The following is a 16,830-nucleotide window of genomic DNA, read 5'->3' on the forward strand; positions in this document are numbered from 1 at the left end:
GGGGGGGGGGGGGGGGAAGGAAGATACGCACGGGAGAAGAATGACGCATCTTCGACGCATCTTCGACGGGCACCGAAGCTCCCGCGGCAGCGCCGCGTAATCCGCGTTATTCCTCGTCTATCGTCCATCTGTTTCATTTGCCGGCGTGACGGCGTGATTTTCGCGGGATAACAATGAAGACTTCTTCTGCGTGCGGCGCGAGCGGATCGCCGCGCATTGCAGATGCGCGGCGGTGAGCGCGAGGATGCAACACGTCTAACGGGCGTACAAAGTGTTGCGCCTAAACGCAGCCGGTTACGTCGACTCCCCTTCGAAGCATCGGCTCGTTTTATTACCTGACGCAATCACGCCGCGCCATATCAAACGCTATCAAAACCGGCCGAGCCGCACCGGTTAAACGGCGCGCACGCCACGGTAATTGTGACGTGCAACGCGTACGTTGTTCTCCGGCGCCAATGCGCGCCTGAATATCGCGAATTTATTATGAGCCTGTCTGGGCCGCGAGAGTTCAACCGACATAGTTACAGCCGACCACCATCTGATTGGGATTTATGGATTTATGCTGGTCTTGCGGAAGCGATAGCCGGTCGAGAAAAGGAATTCTTATTTGCGACGGCGACGCCGATAGGCGTAGACCCCGTTTTACATGCGCCCGCAGTGAAATCGCGTCGTTTTTATCTCAATACCTGAATTGAAATTTTGTTAAACCCTATGTTAAAGACCCTTTAATTTAAACGACGCAGTACACAGAGAGAGAGATATCATTCTACTGCTAAGAAAAGCGACGATTCAATTTATCTTCCTTCTTTTAACACGTTCATTGCCAATCACGCGATATCGTGTGATGCGAGTTCTTCATCAAACGGGCCGATCACGCGTTATCGCGTAATAGATATTTAGAGTACACAAATCCTATGTACATAATAATAAAAGCATATAAATAATATATTAACTTATTTTGAGCACAATAAAAACTAAATAAACAAATTTTTTTAATACGAAATTCCAATTTTCAGCTTGGCAATGAACGTGTTAAATAATGGTTATCTCCAACGAAGAATATTTTCTCGATAATAGTCTTCGAATATACTCGTCACAAAGTTGAGGAAAGTTCACTATCATATATTCAAAAGAAGAATCTTATTCTCCTTTCAAGAATGTCTTAAACTTCATCGAAGGAAAGTTAAATTCGGTTAATTTGAGTAAAGTAAACCGAAGTTTGTTTTAATTTCATATTTTTCATTGAAGTATTAAACTTATACTAGGATCCGGGATGTATTTCGAAGGAATTCGGTACTTTTGATAAACTTATGATATACTTACGCATACATAAACTTATAAAATACTTGAAACAAATAATATTTATTTGAATGAAGACGTATATTATATATTATTATAATATTTCTGAAAAAATATATTACTTCTTGTTGGTCCTTATGGATTTTGTGCTCTTTCCTTGCCACGATCGTACAGAAATATTCAAATATTTCGATCATTTCCCAAGTAGAAGGGAATGACAGTGACGTGAAAATGACACGAAAATGACGGGAAAATAAGCCGGGAATAAGTTTTCTAGTCACTTCCTCATCATTTTAGCATTATCGTTCTCCGTTCATACGAGACGATGCGAGGCACGAGCGCGAGAACGCGAGTGGAGCGCGAAAAGTATCGGGCACCGAACGTGTAACACACATTCGCTCGGGCGATTTGCACACCTGCGCGTTCCCGCGTCATTAGCCGATTTCATTAGCAAGGCAACAGCGTCGCGATCCGAAGGTTGATTCCGCGTTATCGCGGGCGGGGCCGCGTTGCTCGTTACCGTCCGCAGTCACCGGACGGGATTTTTCGCATCGGCCGTCGCACGAGCGGCCGGCCGTTCCTGTACCAGCGAGCGAGGTAAATCATCGTTAACGCCTCGCGGCACGGACCAGCGCGACCCGTTTAACCTTTTTTCCCTTCCTGCGCGCTCACGTGCTCGCCGGTCGCGTGTCACGTTTGACGACGCACACGCCACGGTATCGCGGCGGTCACGTGCACACCCGGCCCTCCCACGCGACGCGCCGGCGGGCGCGCGTAAAATTCTCTCAGGGTTCTTAAACGGGCGACTCTCTCAAGAACGAGAGTCCCCGAGCGATAATATATACGAGCTGGGCAACGTGTTCCCACCTCGTATTACCCAATCTCGTATCCACCCGCAAGCAGATAAACAGATTTCCCATGGATCGCTTTTCTCTCGCCGCGAGATCGCCACGGGGACTCCCGCCGCAAAGTTCGCCGTCTCTGACCTCTGGCCACTCGTCTGCAAAGATTACCTCGTTTCTCCGCTACGTTCTCTGCATACGATTAAAATATATCAATTACACGATTGTTGCAAATACCAGGCAGCAGACGTTTCTGAAAAACGTCTTGACCCTCTAACGGCAAGGTGGATTCTCAAAGTATCCAGGAAAATGAGGTCGGGTCCGATCCCGTGCTCTGTTTCCCTCATTTTTCATGTGATCAGCGTGCAAAGTGATAACTAATAACATGACAAACATTCCTTGAGAAGAGGAACAGCGCATGCACGCTGTAAAATAAACGAAGCCGTGGAGTTAATCTGACTTTACTTCACCGTTAGAGGGTTCGATACATCTAGGGACGTTTGAAAAAATAGGATATTTTTTTAAACATCTTTCGCTTTCGTAAAGAAAGTTAGAAATCATTAATGACTCTAGCAAGACGTATATTATATGTTATTATAATATTTCTGAAAAGTATATTATTGCTTATCGGTCCTTATAATTTTGTGCTCTTTCTTTGTCTTGATCATAGAGAATGTATATTCAGATATTTAGGTCATTTCCCAGGTAGAAGAGAAAATGACGGTGACGTGAAAATGACCCGAAAATAAGTTTTATAGTCACTTTCTCATCATTTCAGCATTATCATTTTCTGTTCCACCTGGGTCATGACCTCACCTTTCTGTTCACGTCCTGCCATTCCACCTTTTCTTTGAGTTAAAATGTCTTTAAGAAGCCTTTTAAAAGTTTCTGCTATCTGTGATGTGCGCGGAAGATCTCGTCTCATGTAAGTGATTTTCTATTATCCGGAGACCAGACGAAAACTCGGTTGCAAGAAGGAAGATGCTCCCGTGGAAGATTTCCACTCAGTCATTTGTGCTCGGTTATCCGAGCCGGGTTTTAGCGCAGCCGAATGTTCAGCCGAACTCGTTTTGCCGTCGTGATGACGAAGATAACGTTTCTTATCACCGAGTTTTCCTCCAACTCTATTTTTGTTACAAGAACTGAAATTTCCTCCGCGTGACTTCCACTTATCTCTCTTCTCGGTAGGCGGCACGCTTCCAAGATGTAATATTTGTTTACGAGTACATCGTGACCGCCGATTGCGGTTTCTCACGCGAATGCACCGCGGGCAACACCGCTGATTTTCGAGAGAGTACTGAAAAGAAGCGAAAAAAAAAGTCCGGATAAAGAAGCGTCGGCGGATTCGTTCGAGCATTCCTGCGCGCGTATACGCGCGCGACCTCTTAGCACCGGCGATCGTCGGGGATGATGTTTGCGAGGAATAAATCGACGGCCGGTACGTGAATAGGTAATTTCCTAGTCACGTGTGAAAGTACCTCAGGAATTCAGCGCCCAAGCCGGTCTCCTGACCTTTGCCGCCGCCGCTGCGGTCGCCGCTGTTGGTGCTGCCGCTGCTGCTGGTTCTTAACTGGCTCCGGCACGGGTCTGCGAGTAGGGCGAAACAGGAACGCGCGTACAGCGCTGACGATAGATCGAGGCGGAGAGGAGATCGAAACCGGTATAATTTCGAGGCTGCGAATAGGGGACACAATGTACTTCGTGTCGGTCGTTGCGATTCCATTAGCGCGCTCCCCCGTCAGCGCGGTCGCGGCGACATCGAAAACTGACCGCCTCGAAACTATGCCGATTTCGAACCGCAATTTCAAGCGATCGCGCGTACGATATTACGTTGCGTGACGTTTTCCCCGTGCGACATTAAAACGTGCAACACTTTGGAACGGTATCGATATTTCTCACGGTAACTTGACATTCGCGCGCTGAAACGCGAGGCCGCCTATTTTGCTCTCGTAGAATCTCGAAGCAATGCCAGATCTAGCTACGTCTGTGGGATTTTTTTCTTTTTAATTGCAATGTATGTATATAAGTTTGTGCGAATTTTATTAAATTAAAAATCAAAAATATAAATTACAAAAAAAAAAAAATAGAAGATTAAAAGAAAAAATCGGTAGGCGCGGAAAATTAGTCTTGAATCCAGATAGATGAGAAGAAACCGAGAAAAAACTCGCGGAAAAATGGAAAAGGTCGGATTTTTTCCGAGCCTGTATTTCCCTCGCTTTCGATCGTGTGATTACTTGCGCGTCCGTGGCTTTTGAATGAACGTGTACGCTTTTAACGTGTACACTGCACCTACTGTACACACTGTGGACGCGGGTCATTGGCGGCGTTCTCTCCAGACCCGGCGATTCAATGCTCGGACTTGTGTTCACAATAAGGTCAAGAGCTGCTTGCGTATTCTCGATTGCCGTAACTCTTCCCTCGTCTCCCTGAGAAATTCGCTCGAGTCATCGCGCGATATCGATTCGACACGATTCGATGGGGAACGTGCCGATGGAGGGCCGCGTTTTATTAATCGAAAGCGAATTCCAGCGCGAAGAATTGCGGCAGGCGGCGAGCCGGTTGCATTATTGATCGCGATGCTATCTGCTCCCCCGAAAGTCCGTATGCGTGTAACTGCTATATGAAACGCATTTCCCGATCTACATTGGATGATATGGCGAAATGTTATTTACGCGTTATTCCATCTCACCAAGATCTACCGTAATGCGAATTATAATTAAACTTATAACTTCATATTAAATATAATAATAATAACAATGATAAAAAACAACATCTTCCGGAGGAAATAATACACGAGCCCTTTGGGTCTCATAATATTGTGTTATCCTCTACAACTTTATTCATGATTAAGGAAATAATAATTATGCAAAGTTACTTTTCATAACATTGTTCTACGGAATTACTATTTTCGGCATTTCGGAACTTTTAAACGCTCTCCCGTTTTGTCGGCGCGCGATACAAATTGCAGCCGGCTTCATTTGCATTCGGACGGTCACGTCGGGTATAAAATACCGTTGCCCGAAATTACATAGGTTTCAGACGGACGGAGAAAACGCGGAAAACCCGCGCTAATAACTCACTCATACGCGTACGGGATTAAAGCGGGGAAAATGCATTCGACCGTGCCCGCCGCGTTTCTCTCCTTCGCCTAGCCGTCGATTCACTATTACCTTGGCGATTTGTAATATCCTGCGCGACAGGACGTCGGACTGATCGGCCTGCTCCTTTTTCGCAGGATGACGAGCCGCCGGAAATCACGTATTGCGTGGTGGAACACACGGGCACGCTCACGCTACAAGCGATGACGCCGACCTTGCCGATGCCCGCCGAGGAGGAGCTGAACAAGATGTTTCTCGAGCTGGTCGACGAGCTGGACTTGACCCAGGCCAATCGGCAGGCCGTTTTGGCACTTCCCGCGAACAAGAAGTGGCAGATATATTGCTCCAGGAAGGGTAACGGCACGCTCGACAACGGCGGCCTGCGGACCACCGATCTCAGCGGCGATCCCGAGGACTACATCAACAGACTGAAGACGATAGCGAGCGTGAGTAAACCGACGACTGTTTGGCGAAATCGCCATACACACACACACATACGATCCATTTCATCATCTTCGCGCGTGCAGAACGCGCGTTGCATTTAACACGTTTGTTAACAGATCGCCAATCACGCGAGCTGCGCCTTTCCAGGCTTTGAAAATTATACATTTCGTAAATTGCACGCAGTAACGTATTTTGATCTGAATTTTTACAATTCTTGCAGCGTAGAAATCGATATAGACGACCGTGTTCCGTGATATTCACCGCCGGTATCGGAAATTTGCAATTCGTTTTACGGATATTGTAGATTTTCTGTACTCGCAGCGAATATCGATACATGACCGTGATAAAAATCTAAAAGTAAAAATAATAATTGTTCCCCATAACTCGTCGAAAGTTTCGGTTGATTGGTCCAACGACCAACGGTCATCGAGAAAAAGATAGATCTACACGGAAAAAATCACGATCTTGCTTCCAATCATGGCTCAGCTGCACGTGTTTTGTTATTGCAGCCAAAAATTCGCTGTCGCAACCAAAACTTCAATTATTGTTGCTAAGGGTGTATAGGTGCCTAACATCTAATATATATTTACTACAGCCATACTTGCAGGTGTACATATATTAGCCGAATTCCGTTATACACATGGATACCTGAAAGTTTAGCATATGGCATACAACAACAGTGACCAAAGTTTTAGTTACAGCAGTAAATTTCTAGCTACAGCGGCAAAACATGTTCAGCCAAACCAAGATTAGATACGCCATCAAAATCTTTTTTTTCCTCCTACCCGGTTGATCGACAATGCGTTAACACATGTGTGACGAAACAATCCCTCACGAGAAACCAACGCCGCATACGCAAAAGTCCTTTTTCCATGTCCTCCACATTGCCGCACTCCTACAAATCACAAAGTCTTACACAGGAAGAAAATATAAAGTGGGTTCTGTGGGTTCCCCGAATAAACTTTAGCAGCGAACGTATCAATCCGCCTCGGACGGATTCTAGTCGAGCGGGTTTTTCTAGACGTGCGCGCACGCTGACTGAAGAAACGGCTCGCACAGGATGGAAGTCATTTTTCATAAAGAAGTAAATCCGGAACGTGTGTGTCCTTGACGACTCGATGGAGGAACTTTGACGTTTGCGACAAACGTTCTCCTCTACCGGGGAAACCTTATTATATCTTTCTCTATTTTTGCATTCTCGTTTATTACGACCGTTTCCTCTTGGTCTCTCTTATCGAGAATCGGATCGAGACGAGAGCGCAAGATGGAGAAAGAGAGAGATCGGGCTGGAATGAAGGCTGGAAGATGGACGCGAAAGACCCGTAGGAAAACAGAGCTCGCAGCTTCCGTAAGCTCGGACGACGACTCGCGAACCACGGAGTTCTCTGTGTTCCCGCGATGCTCCCGTCGCTCGTAAACTCGCGATAATAAGGCAGCTTAGTTAACGACTTCGCCGGAAGGTTACGAAGATCGATCGAAGGAGAGAATCTCTATTTCTCTCATCGGCTTATTTCCGGCTTGATCTCCATCTCTCTCTCTCTCTCTCTCCCTCGCATGTTTCTCATTAGCATGCCGTTAACTGTGTTGCAGAGTCCTTTCCCGGAGGAAGGCGAGGAAGTGTCGAATCAAATGCGCCAAGTCGAGGCCCTGAAGACCGCCCTGAGGACGCAGCCGCACAGCTTCGTTCTCAGATTCATAGAGCTGGATGGCCTGAACGCTCTGTTGCAAGTTCTGGGCACGATGGACGCCGAGGCGGCGAACAGCAATCTCCACACCAGCGTCATCGGATGCCTGAAAGCGTTGATGAACAATTCGGTGAGCTTCGCGGCATTGTCGCACTTTGATCTTTCCGCGCTTCATCTTTCAATCGAGGATTCGGCGGTGAGACTGTCCAAGGAAAAGATCGTCTTACGCGCGTTTGTTGCGCGCAGGGATTAATGCCGAGAGAAACACCGCCTCAATCGACCGTCTCGTTCTTCCGTTTTGCTTGCAGAACGGCAGAGCGCACGTGCTGGCTCATCCCACGGCGATCAACACGATCTCGCAGTCGCTGGCGACCGAGAACATTAAGACGAAAATCTCCGTGCTGGAGATCCTCGGCGCCGTCTGCCTGGTGCCGGGCGGCCATCGCAAGGTCCTCGAGGCCATGCTGCACTTCCAGCAGTACCATTCCGAGAGAACGCGCTTCCAGAGTATAATCAACGATCTCGACAAGAACTTCGGCATCTACAAGGACAACCTGTCCCTGAAGACGGCGATCATGTCGTTCATCAACGCGGTGCTGAACTATGGGCCCGGCCAGGTGACGCTCGAGTTTCGGCTGCATCTGCGGTACGAGCTGCTGATGCTCGGTATCCAGCCGATCATCGAGAAGCTGAGGAAGTATGAAAACGAGACGCTCGACAGGCATCTCGACTTCTTCGAGATGGTGCGCAACGAGGACGAGAAGGAGCTCGCGAGGAAGTTCGAGAAGGAGCATGTGGACACCAAGAGCGCGACCGCCATGTTCGATCTCCTGCGACGGAAGCTCAGCCACACCGCCGCCTATCCCCATCTCCTCAGCCTGCTCGAGCATTGTCTCCTGTTGCCGCGTGAGTCCTTGCATCCAACGGAAGCGTCCCTCGGATGACGCGATAACGTCTATTAACGTGGCGTCGATCGTTTTTCTTCCAGTGGACTACGGCTCACACCCTCAGCATTGGCTGCTCTTCGACCGGATCGTGCAGCAGATCGTCCTGCAGTCCGAGAGCAACGAGACGGGGTCGATAAGGAACCCCGACGTGGCGCCGATCGAGATCAACGTGAAGGAGATTGTCCACCTTCTCGCGAAGGAGGAGGAACTCGTGGCGGCGAGGAAGAAGGCCGAAGAGCTGGAGCGCGAGAACTCGGACATGTCCACGAGGCTGGCTAAGAAGGAGCAGGAATTGGATCTGAGGACGCAAGAAAAAGTACGATCGGAAGTCTGTGTATTGGGTTGCTCGATAAATTCGCAGGGATTTTTCAAAGAAATTCAAAGTCGACATCACCATAGATAGGAACAGTTTTATTCTTTTTTCATTTCTTCCGATGACCTCTACTCGAAAAACGGTCAATTCATTACTGAATAAAGTTACGCTCAATTACAAAAAAAACACCGGCCTTGAACCCTTCGCAATACTCTCTGCAAACTTATCGTCCCAATGCCACGCATTCTTCAAGAACCACAGCCGATCTTTCGTTTGCTCCTTCTCTCGACTTCAGTACTTCTCTTGGTTACGATCAAACTTCGGAGTCTCGAATAATGTCTGATTTCGTTAATTAAAATATTAAGATATAAATTATATTATATTAAAGTGTAAAAAAATATATATAATTAAGATATTGAGAGAGCGATGTGCGATATTTGTAGGAAGACATGGAGGCCAGTCTGGCGAGGATCAAAGAGCGCCTCGAAAAGGAGACGTCGATGCACATAGAGACGAAGCAGAGGATCTCCGAGCTGCAGGATAACCTGGAGACGTTGTCGCGACAAATAAACAACGAGAAGTCCGAGAGGAAGCGTTTGGAACAGCTGGTGGCATCGGGAAGTCTGCCAGACGACGCGAAAGCCACTTTGAAAATCGTCGAGGATGAAGTGCTCGAGAAGGTCGAGACCAAACCCACCCCGCCGCCGCCACCACCGCCTCCGTTAGCACCTCCGCCACCCCCTTGTATGATGCCGGCGGCACCGCCGCCAATGAAGGTTACTGTTATACTTTTTACATCGTGTTACTTCGTGATTAATAATAATAACGATTAATGACGAATGATAGCATTAATAATAATAATAATCCATTATTATTCATATTATTATAAAGGATTGTTTATTAAATATATAATTCATTTATTTATTATGAAAATATCGATAATCTAATTCGCTATATGTTTGTTAACAAATATATTACTAAATACAAAGAATTAGTACACACACGCACATACGGATGTGTGTGTATATTTTATTATATATTAATTATATGTTATTTATATGATTCATATATGAGTTATAATTAGTAAGAATTTATAAGGAACTGTTTTATAATTTCAATGAATGTTTTTATTACCAACGTACGATAAAAATTAGAACAGCTTATAATGATCGCTTATAAAAATTAATCGGAATGATTCGCAGGTGGAGATAATAAAGAACGTGCCGCAGCCGAGCAATCCCCTGAAGTCGTTCAACTGGTCGAAGATACCCGAACAGAAGCTGCAGGGCACGATATGGTCTGAGTTGGACGACACGAAGCTTTACAACATTATGGATCTCGAGTCCATCGACAAGATCTTCTGCGCCTATCAGAAGAACGGCGTGTCTACAGAGGGCTCGACGGAAGATCTGAGGTCGTTGGGCAAGAATAAGAAGACGATGTCGGTGATCGATTCGAGGAGGGCGCAGAACTGCACGATACTTCTGTCGAAGCTGAAGATGACCGATAACGAAATCACCAGGACGATATTGTCGATGGATCAGCAAAATATCCTCCACATCGATATGGTGGAGCAGCTGCTGAAGTACATACCGTCCTCGGAGGAGGCCGCCTTGCTGGACATGCATCAGAAGGACTTACAAAGCAGGGCTGATTGCTTCCTGTATCAAATATCAAAGTGAGATGCGTTTGTTTGCGCTACTACAATTAAATTTTCGACTTGTATATATTAATTATGTATATAATAATAGATGAAAAAATATTCTCTCTCTTTGGGGGTTTCACGTCTTGGAATACGTTCGCGCCTCTTCAATCAACCCAACGGAATTGACCAATCGTGTTGCCCAATTAGCTGAACCGATCAATACTATTGGTGGATTTCGTTGAGCTAAATTTCAACTAATCGACGATTAGTTAAATTTAATCGTTGGTTAGATTTAAACTTAGAAACTGAGATTGCGATTGTTGCTTCGATCGATGGCTGATTAGTTTGTGCGAGTTATTTCGAATTCGCAAGGCGTGTTGATGAAAAAAATACGAATTTTTATCTTCAGGGTGCCGCATTACGAGCAGAGGCTGCGTTCGCTGCACTACAAGAAGAAATTCGCGGCCAGCATCGCGGAACTGACTCCGAGGATGCGAGCGGTTCTGGAGGCAAGCCGGCAGGTGGCCAGATCTCGAAGACTCAGGAAACTCCTGGAATTGGTCTTGGCGTTGGGGAATTACGTGAATCGCGGGAACGCGCGGGGCAACGCGTGCGGCTTTCGGCTGGCTTCCTTGAATCGTCTAGTTGACACGAAGTCCTCTTGCTCCAAGGGTACGACATTGCTGCATTATCTCGTACAGATCCTCGAGGCTAGATTCCGAGAGGTTCTGGAGATCGAGGAGGATATGCCGCATGTCAGGACCGCCGCCAGAGTCAGCATGGCCGATCTGCAAAAGGAAGTGGCCAACTTGAAGAACGGACTGCAGGATGTTCAAAGAGAAATAGGTAAGGAAAAATTATTCGAAAATTACACGGAAGAAAAGAATTAGCTGTTTATATAACAATTTACTTACCAATTTCACTTGTCTAGTTTTGAGCAATGAGAGCTAAAAACTACAGGGACAAAACGAACGAGCAAAATCAATTAAATTTCAGTTATATTATGCGGACAGAATTTTTACTTGGGAGCTACTTCTTATTTTCCGTGTACAATTGAAAATTATAGACGCTACTCGTGTAAAAGAAATATTGGATTGAACAACTTGAACAAAACATAAAGAGGTTTTAACTATATGGATGTTTGTCATTTTCACGTTCGTGCGAATCTGTGAAATTGATAATGATTTCGAAAAATATGACATTCGATTGCGAAGGTAATACTTGAGGATAAATGAAGAGATAACGAGAACATTTCTGTTCTACAGTCCGTGCTGTTCATGTTTAATCCGGAATATTGTGTTTCTTTCAGAATTCCATCGAGGTCAAGCTCAAGTGCTTCAGGGTGATATGTTCTTACCGGCGATGAGGGACTTCCAGGCGCAAGCCACGTGTAGATTAGCCGAAGCGGAGGACTTGTTCCAAGACATGAAAACCAGGGTGAGAAAATCTTTCTATCTTTCATTATTGAAGATTACACTTGGTGGAAAATTTAATTATATTAATTATTTTTTTTCAAAACAGTTCGATCGAGCGGTTAGGTTATTCGGCGAAGATTCCGCTGGCGTCCAACCGGATGAATTCTTCGGCATCTTTGAGAATTTCCTGCAAGCTCTGGCCGAAGCGAGACAAGACGTGGAGAACATGAGGAAGAAAGTTGAAGAAGAAGAACGTAGGGCAAAACAGGAACAAGAGGTAAACGCTGACTATCGATAAACACTCGTGTATATTACATTAATAACATATTGTTACCTCTAAAACTTCTCACGTAATTATCTTTATCCGACAAACTTATATATTTGTAATTAATATTTTTTTTTATATTTCTCTAAATTCTCCACCGCATATAAAATTATATATTAAATTATTAAATTATATATTGTTTTGACGTTTTATATATGTGAGCGTGTGTAAAACATAAAGAAATGTAATTTAATAATTTAATACACAATTCTTTTGTCCTTTAATGCTGATCGAAGACAATAGTTTGCACAGTTTACGAAAAGTACATCTCTTATAATGTGAAAATTACTGTTACAGCTGCGGAAGAGAACAATGGAGAGGAAGAACTCGCGGGAGGGCATATTGAACAGCATATCGTTGAACAAGAAGAACGAGGCGAACGGCAACGGGCAGAGCGACAACAAGGGCGAATTCGACGATCTGATATCCGCCTTGCGTACCGGCGACGTGTTCGGCGAGGACATCGCCAAGTTCAAAAGGTCGAAGCGACGACCGGTCACACCCAGCGGTCAAGAATCTCGCAGGCACAGCACTCACCGTGAAGATTCTCGAGAGCGTCACTAAAACCTCTGGACAAGCGCCGATCGATATCAGTAAATCAGAGAGGAAGAGAGGGAGGGAAGGGGAGAGACAGAGAGAGAAAGAGAGAGAGAGAGAGAGAAGTTATCACTTCGACATTATTCTGGATTGAAAAGAAAAGCTCGATGGTACTCTTCGGCATTCAAACAATTATTAAGAGAGCTTTCAACGCGAGCTTTCAGCGATGCGACGCACACGTGCGGCTGACACACGCGTTCCCCAATGCTGTTCACAAATATTTCGTACAAACAACTCGAGACCACAGAAAAAGAGACCTTGACTCGAAGCCGCATTTCTGCAATAATATTTCTACCAATACATGCGAAAAGCTGTGAACGATTTCGATTCGTGCAAGTTTCGATCGCGTAGGTAGAACGGAGTTCTTCGTTCCTAAAGATTTTCTACGAAGGTATTCGTACGACATTATTCGCGGCGTATTTGTGCATTGGACAGTGAGAGCGCAATGTCTTAGCGTGAACTTTCGTAGAAGTTTTGTACGACGAGCCGTACGTCGCCGTTAAACAGTTCGCCTACAGGAATTTGATATAGCGTTAATGTTGCGTAGTAATTTTTCAGGGGATTTTTTATAAACATATTGCCGGGATTCTACGTCAAACTATCAGGGGAGATTTCCGATTTCCGCACGTTTTTATGGAATTTTTGCACGAAGAGCCACACGCTTTAGCGAGAAGAAAAAACTCGATCGTGGAATGTGGAATTTGCGTTGTGTTAGCGTTTCTACGGAAAAGGTTTTGCAATAAGCTTGAGGGCGGGTCTACAGATATTGATTCCCTGATTAAAGGATTCGTGTACAATACAGTTACAGTTTGATGCGAGGGCTCAACTTATTCTTGAACATAATGAACCTCACATCCTTCGGAAATAAAGATACTGCAGCAAAGCGCAGTGCTCGTTGCAAAATTTCTAACAACTCAGCGAACGCCAAGTAACAGTAACATCGCACCTATGTTATAATTTCTCGTTCAACAATGTGATTGTTATGTACAGTCATGTGTTATATTGCATTTATATTGTTGACTTGGAAATTATAACATATCGATGCCATGTTACTGTTACTTGGCGTTTGCTGGGACGTTTCGACCAATTTGCAATAATCAAGGGTGTCCATGAAAAAGAAGAACAATGCAATCGGATATAGTACAGTGTACGAGGTAAAAAGTATTCGCGAACAATCTTAGAGATATCATCTCTCGACCAAAAAGAGGATAAAAATTGCATTCGTCGCAAATTGTTGTGCAATGAATAAAAGTAGTCAAGAGTAGCCGCGTGATGTAAAATTATTAATAATGCATATTACAGTTTGCGAATGCGCGCAATATGTCTCGAGGAAATAATTATCTTTCATCGCGTATTTTTTGCGGCAGGCGCATATCAATTATCGATAATTTTAAGACGACACGATGCGCGAGTCGACGGAGTCGCGCAAGCTCCGAGCTTGCGGACGGTGTATTTTTTAAGGGAAGAAGGTGCGAAATATTGTATATTAACGGTGTATTGTATAACGTTGGTCATCGCATAGAAAAAAATTTTGCGTTAAAAACGGCTCACTGAAACTTTTCTTTAACATGGAGAATGTGTTGAAAAGTATGCGAACATAATATTAAATTAACATACATTTGTGTACACGAAGAAAATATTGCAGTAAAAATTACTACAAAATTTTGTAATGTCGGACCATACCGGAATTATAACTGAGATTACAACACGCATAATAATTTCAGTCATAATTTCTTGAATATACAGCACAGAATTTAAAATAAGATGCATTATAAAACTTTTTGGTAATTTTTATTATAATATTTTCTTCGTACATCTTTTAACACGTTTTTTATATTAATAATAATTTCGATCATAATTCCGATATGATACAACATTACAGAATTTTATGATCATTTTTACATACGATATTTTTCCGGTGTACTTTTCAACATATTTCCCAAATTAGAGTAACGCAAAATTTTAATGGACCGCTTTTAGCACAAAGCTTTATTACTGTGCGAGTGAACTCTGCGCGAGACGAATCTTACTTTGTACATAGCCGATATTTTGTCGATTTCGTTAATTAAGATCGAGCCGCGATCGAGAGCACAACTGAACTTCGCTGAGCCACGACGATGGCGTTTCGCCTCGACGGTCGAATGCGAATCGGCGGTGGGAGACGAGAGACAAGGCATCCATAAAGTTCCTGCCCGTTGCATCGAAATCAAAGCAATGCAAATATCAATTCGCGCATGTGACTCGTACACAATCGAAGATGTATTTATTATTCGTAGGAGTTAACAAGACAATTGTGATCGTATCTTTTTAATTGCGTTTCGCCCATCGAGCGACCATCACCTTTCGTCTTTGGCAGGTTTGATAAGAATTTTATGGACACCTCGTGAATTACGAGCAGCGTCGTTCACGAGAGAAATGATTTCTCGGCCGTCGTACTGTATACATCCGTCAACACCGATAGACGCGCGAGAAAAGGGCCTAGACGAGCAGTAACTGTGATTGGTTCACTGCTCCCGGGAAATTACAAGTCTGATTTTTGTATTTTAGGGAAACCGAGGAAGAAAGAGATAGACACGACTCGAGTACGATCTGAATAATTAGATAAAGCATGTTGCGTCGGCTCCGCGCCGCGTCCCGAGAAATTAAGGCTAGTTTCCGATGTGTAGGAAAAAAAGGAACGATACGCGGAAAGTGATTAGAGGAATTCGCTGTATAGTAGTCGATGTTTTGTAAGCTTTTGTACTTTTGTAAATATCCAGTATATCGATGTTCTCGTTCCTGTGGAGCAATAGCCACTCTGCAAGAGAATCAATGTCCAGTTAATATATTATAAATATATATATCGTCAATATATCACACATGTACTAATATACATGAAGAAATATATCAAATAAATGTAAGATCTTAAGGGGATGCCAAAATGGATGATGAATTCCGAAGGAGAAAAACACCCTTATTTGAATGGAACTAAAAGTAACGGTAACGTGAAAATTTATTACCGACACTAATACTTTTCAAACCTAATAGGAAAACTTCTCAAATGTGAAATATAAGTAAGTCAAATATATAAATAAACAGAGTTAATTAATATCATAAAGCGATCTATATATGACCGACATTGAATCACGCTTAACTTCAATTTGATGGTAAAAATTGTAGCGACATGTAGCGGAGACTTTAGAACTACAATTTGGAAGAATAGCTGATTCTTTTTTATTTAGAAAGAAAATATAGTAAGCAACCCCTATTTGGCTAATATAATCGATTTTTATTAAGAAAATATATAAGGCCATTAGGAGCGATGTCTATTTGCATTAATTAATAATCGACCGTTAACAGAATATCTAACACCATCTAACGGTGATATGAGAAAGTTCATTGTAAACAGGTTTGAGTCTCAGTTAATTAGATTCGACTGTCGACTAAATAAGGTTTGAGTCTTGACTAAAGGCTACGAGAAACTTTTTTAGTTCCAGAATCGCCGCTACGAGCCGCCACTCTCTTCATGGACAAGTCGAAGTTGTAGATTCAACAATAAGTCAGGTAATTAAAAATTCTCAAATTTAGCCAGTCTTTCCCTCAAGCGGTACAATTCAACAACAAAGCAAATAACCAACTTTCAGCTGAATGAGTATGACCCTATTTTTAGGTTGAAAAAGGGGCCGTTTTCCGTAAAAACAAACATAACGAAACGGTTATAATGAATCGCACACGAGTACATACGAGTGGTATAAACGTACTGAATATTTTTGAGTAGTAAAGACGTACGGTGCTGTGTAAATTTACACGAAGTGTGTAAACGTACATTCATCCACGAATACAAAATATAATTCGTTTAACACTGACATTGCATATTTTTTAAAATAGCACGCGAGTAAATACATCGATCTTTTAATGTGCTTCTTTCCATATTGAGGCTTTCCAAGCTGAGTAAAAGAGAAACGCATTAACGTGCGCTCATTCATCACCTGGAAAATAAGTATTGAAAACAGGGCAATATTTTCAAAACGTATACTCAGTGTATGTATTAATGGCTTCTCGCTTATTGGGAGGAGGGCGGCATATGAGGAGGTTAAAAGGGTGAAATATTTTTGTAAGAGAAATTTCAAAGGAACAGTGAATGAAAACGTGTATTTGTTCAGAAACTTTATTTATTACGTATACTAGCCGACTACTATGCATGCGTTGGGGCGTTCGGATACAGAGCGATCGCTGATCCA

At 43.7% G+C, this 16,830-nt stretch overlaps 1 protein-coding gene across 4 annotated transcripts in view; it reads left to right on the forward strand.

The window, feature by feature from the left end:
* Positions 1 to 14,281, forward strand: part of LOC106745755 (disheveled-associated activator of morphogenesis 1) — a 70,001-nt gene extending 55,720 nt beyond the window's left edge. For all 4 annotated transcript variants that reach the window (XM_014621641.1, XM_014621640.1, XM_014621639.1 and 1 more), the window contains exons 3-12: positions 5,377 to 5,685; positions 7,274 to 7,498; positions 7,677 to 8,274; positions 8,357 to 8,631; positions 9,072 to 9,404; positions 9,831 to 10,306; positions 10,683 to 11,119; positions 11,583 to 11,710; positions 11,795 to 11,965; positions 12,311 to 14,281. In XM_014621641.1, the coding sequence (XP_014477127.1) occupies positions 5,377 to 5,685; positions 7,274 to 7,498; positions 7,677 to 8,274; positions 8,357 to 8,631; positions 9,072 to 9,404; positions 9,831 to 10,306; positions 10,683 to 11,119; positions 11,583 to 11,710; positions 11,795 to 11,965; positions 12,311 to 12,577 (3,219 nt within the window). In that variant the 3' untranslated portion in view covers positions 12,578 to 14,281. The remainder of the gene's footprint in view (positions 1 to 5,376; positions 5,686 to 7,273; positions 7,499 to 7,676; positions 8,275 to 8,356; positions 8,632 to 9,071; positions 9,405 to 9,830; positions 10,307 to 10,682; positions 11,120 to 11,582; positions 11,711 to 11,794; positions 11,966 to 12,310) is intronic.
* The last annotated feature ends 2,549 nt before the right edge of the window (positions 14,282 to 16,830 follow it).

The sequence above is a fragment of the Dinoponera quadriceps genome, unplaced genomic scaffold (assembly GCF_001313825.1).
Source record: "Dinoponera quadriceps isolate SergipeBrazil2010 unplaced genomic scaffold, ASM131382v1 scaffold1658, whole genome shotgun sequence".
In the NCBI taxonomy this organism is placed as follows: domain Eukaryota; kingdom Metazoa; phylum Arthropoda; class Insecta; order Hymenoptera; family Formicidae; genus Dinoponera; species Dinoponera quadriceps.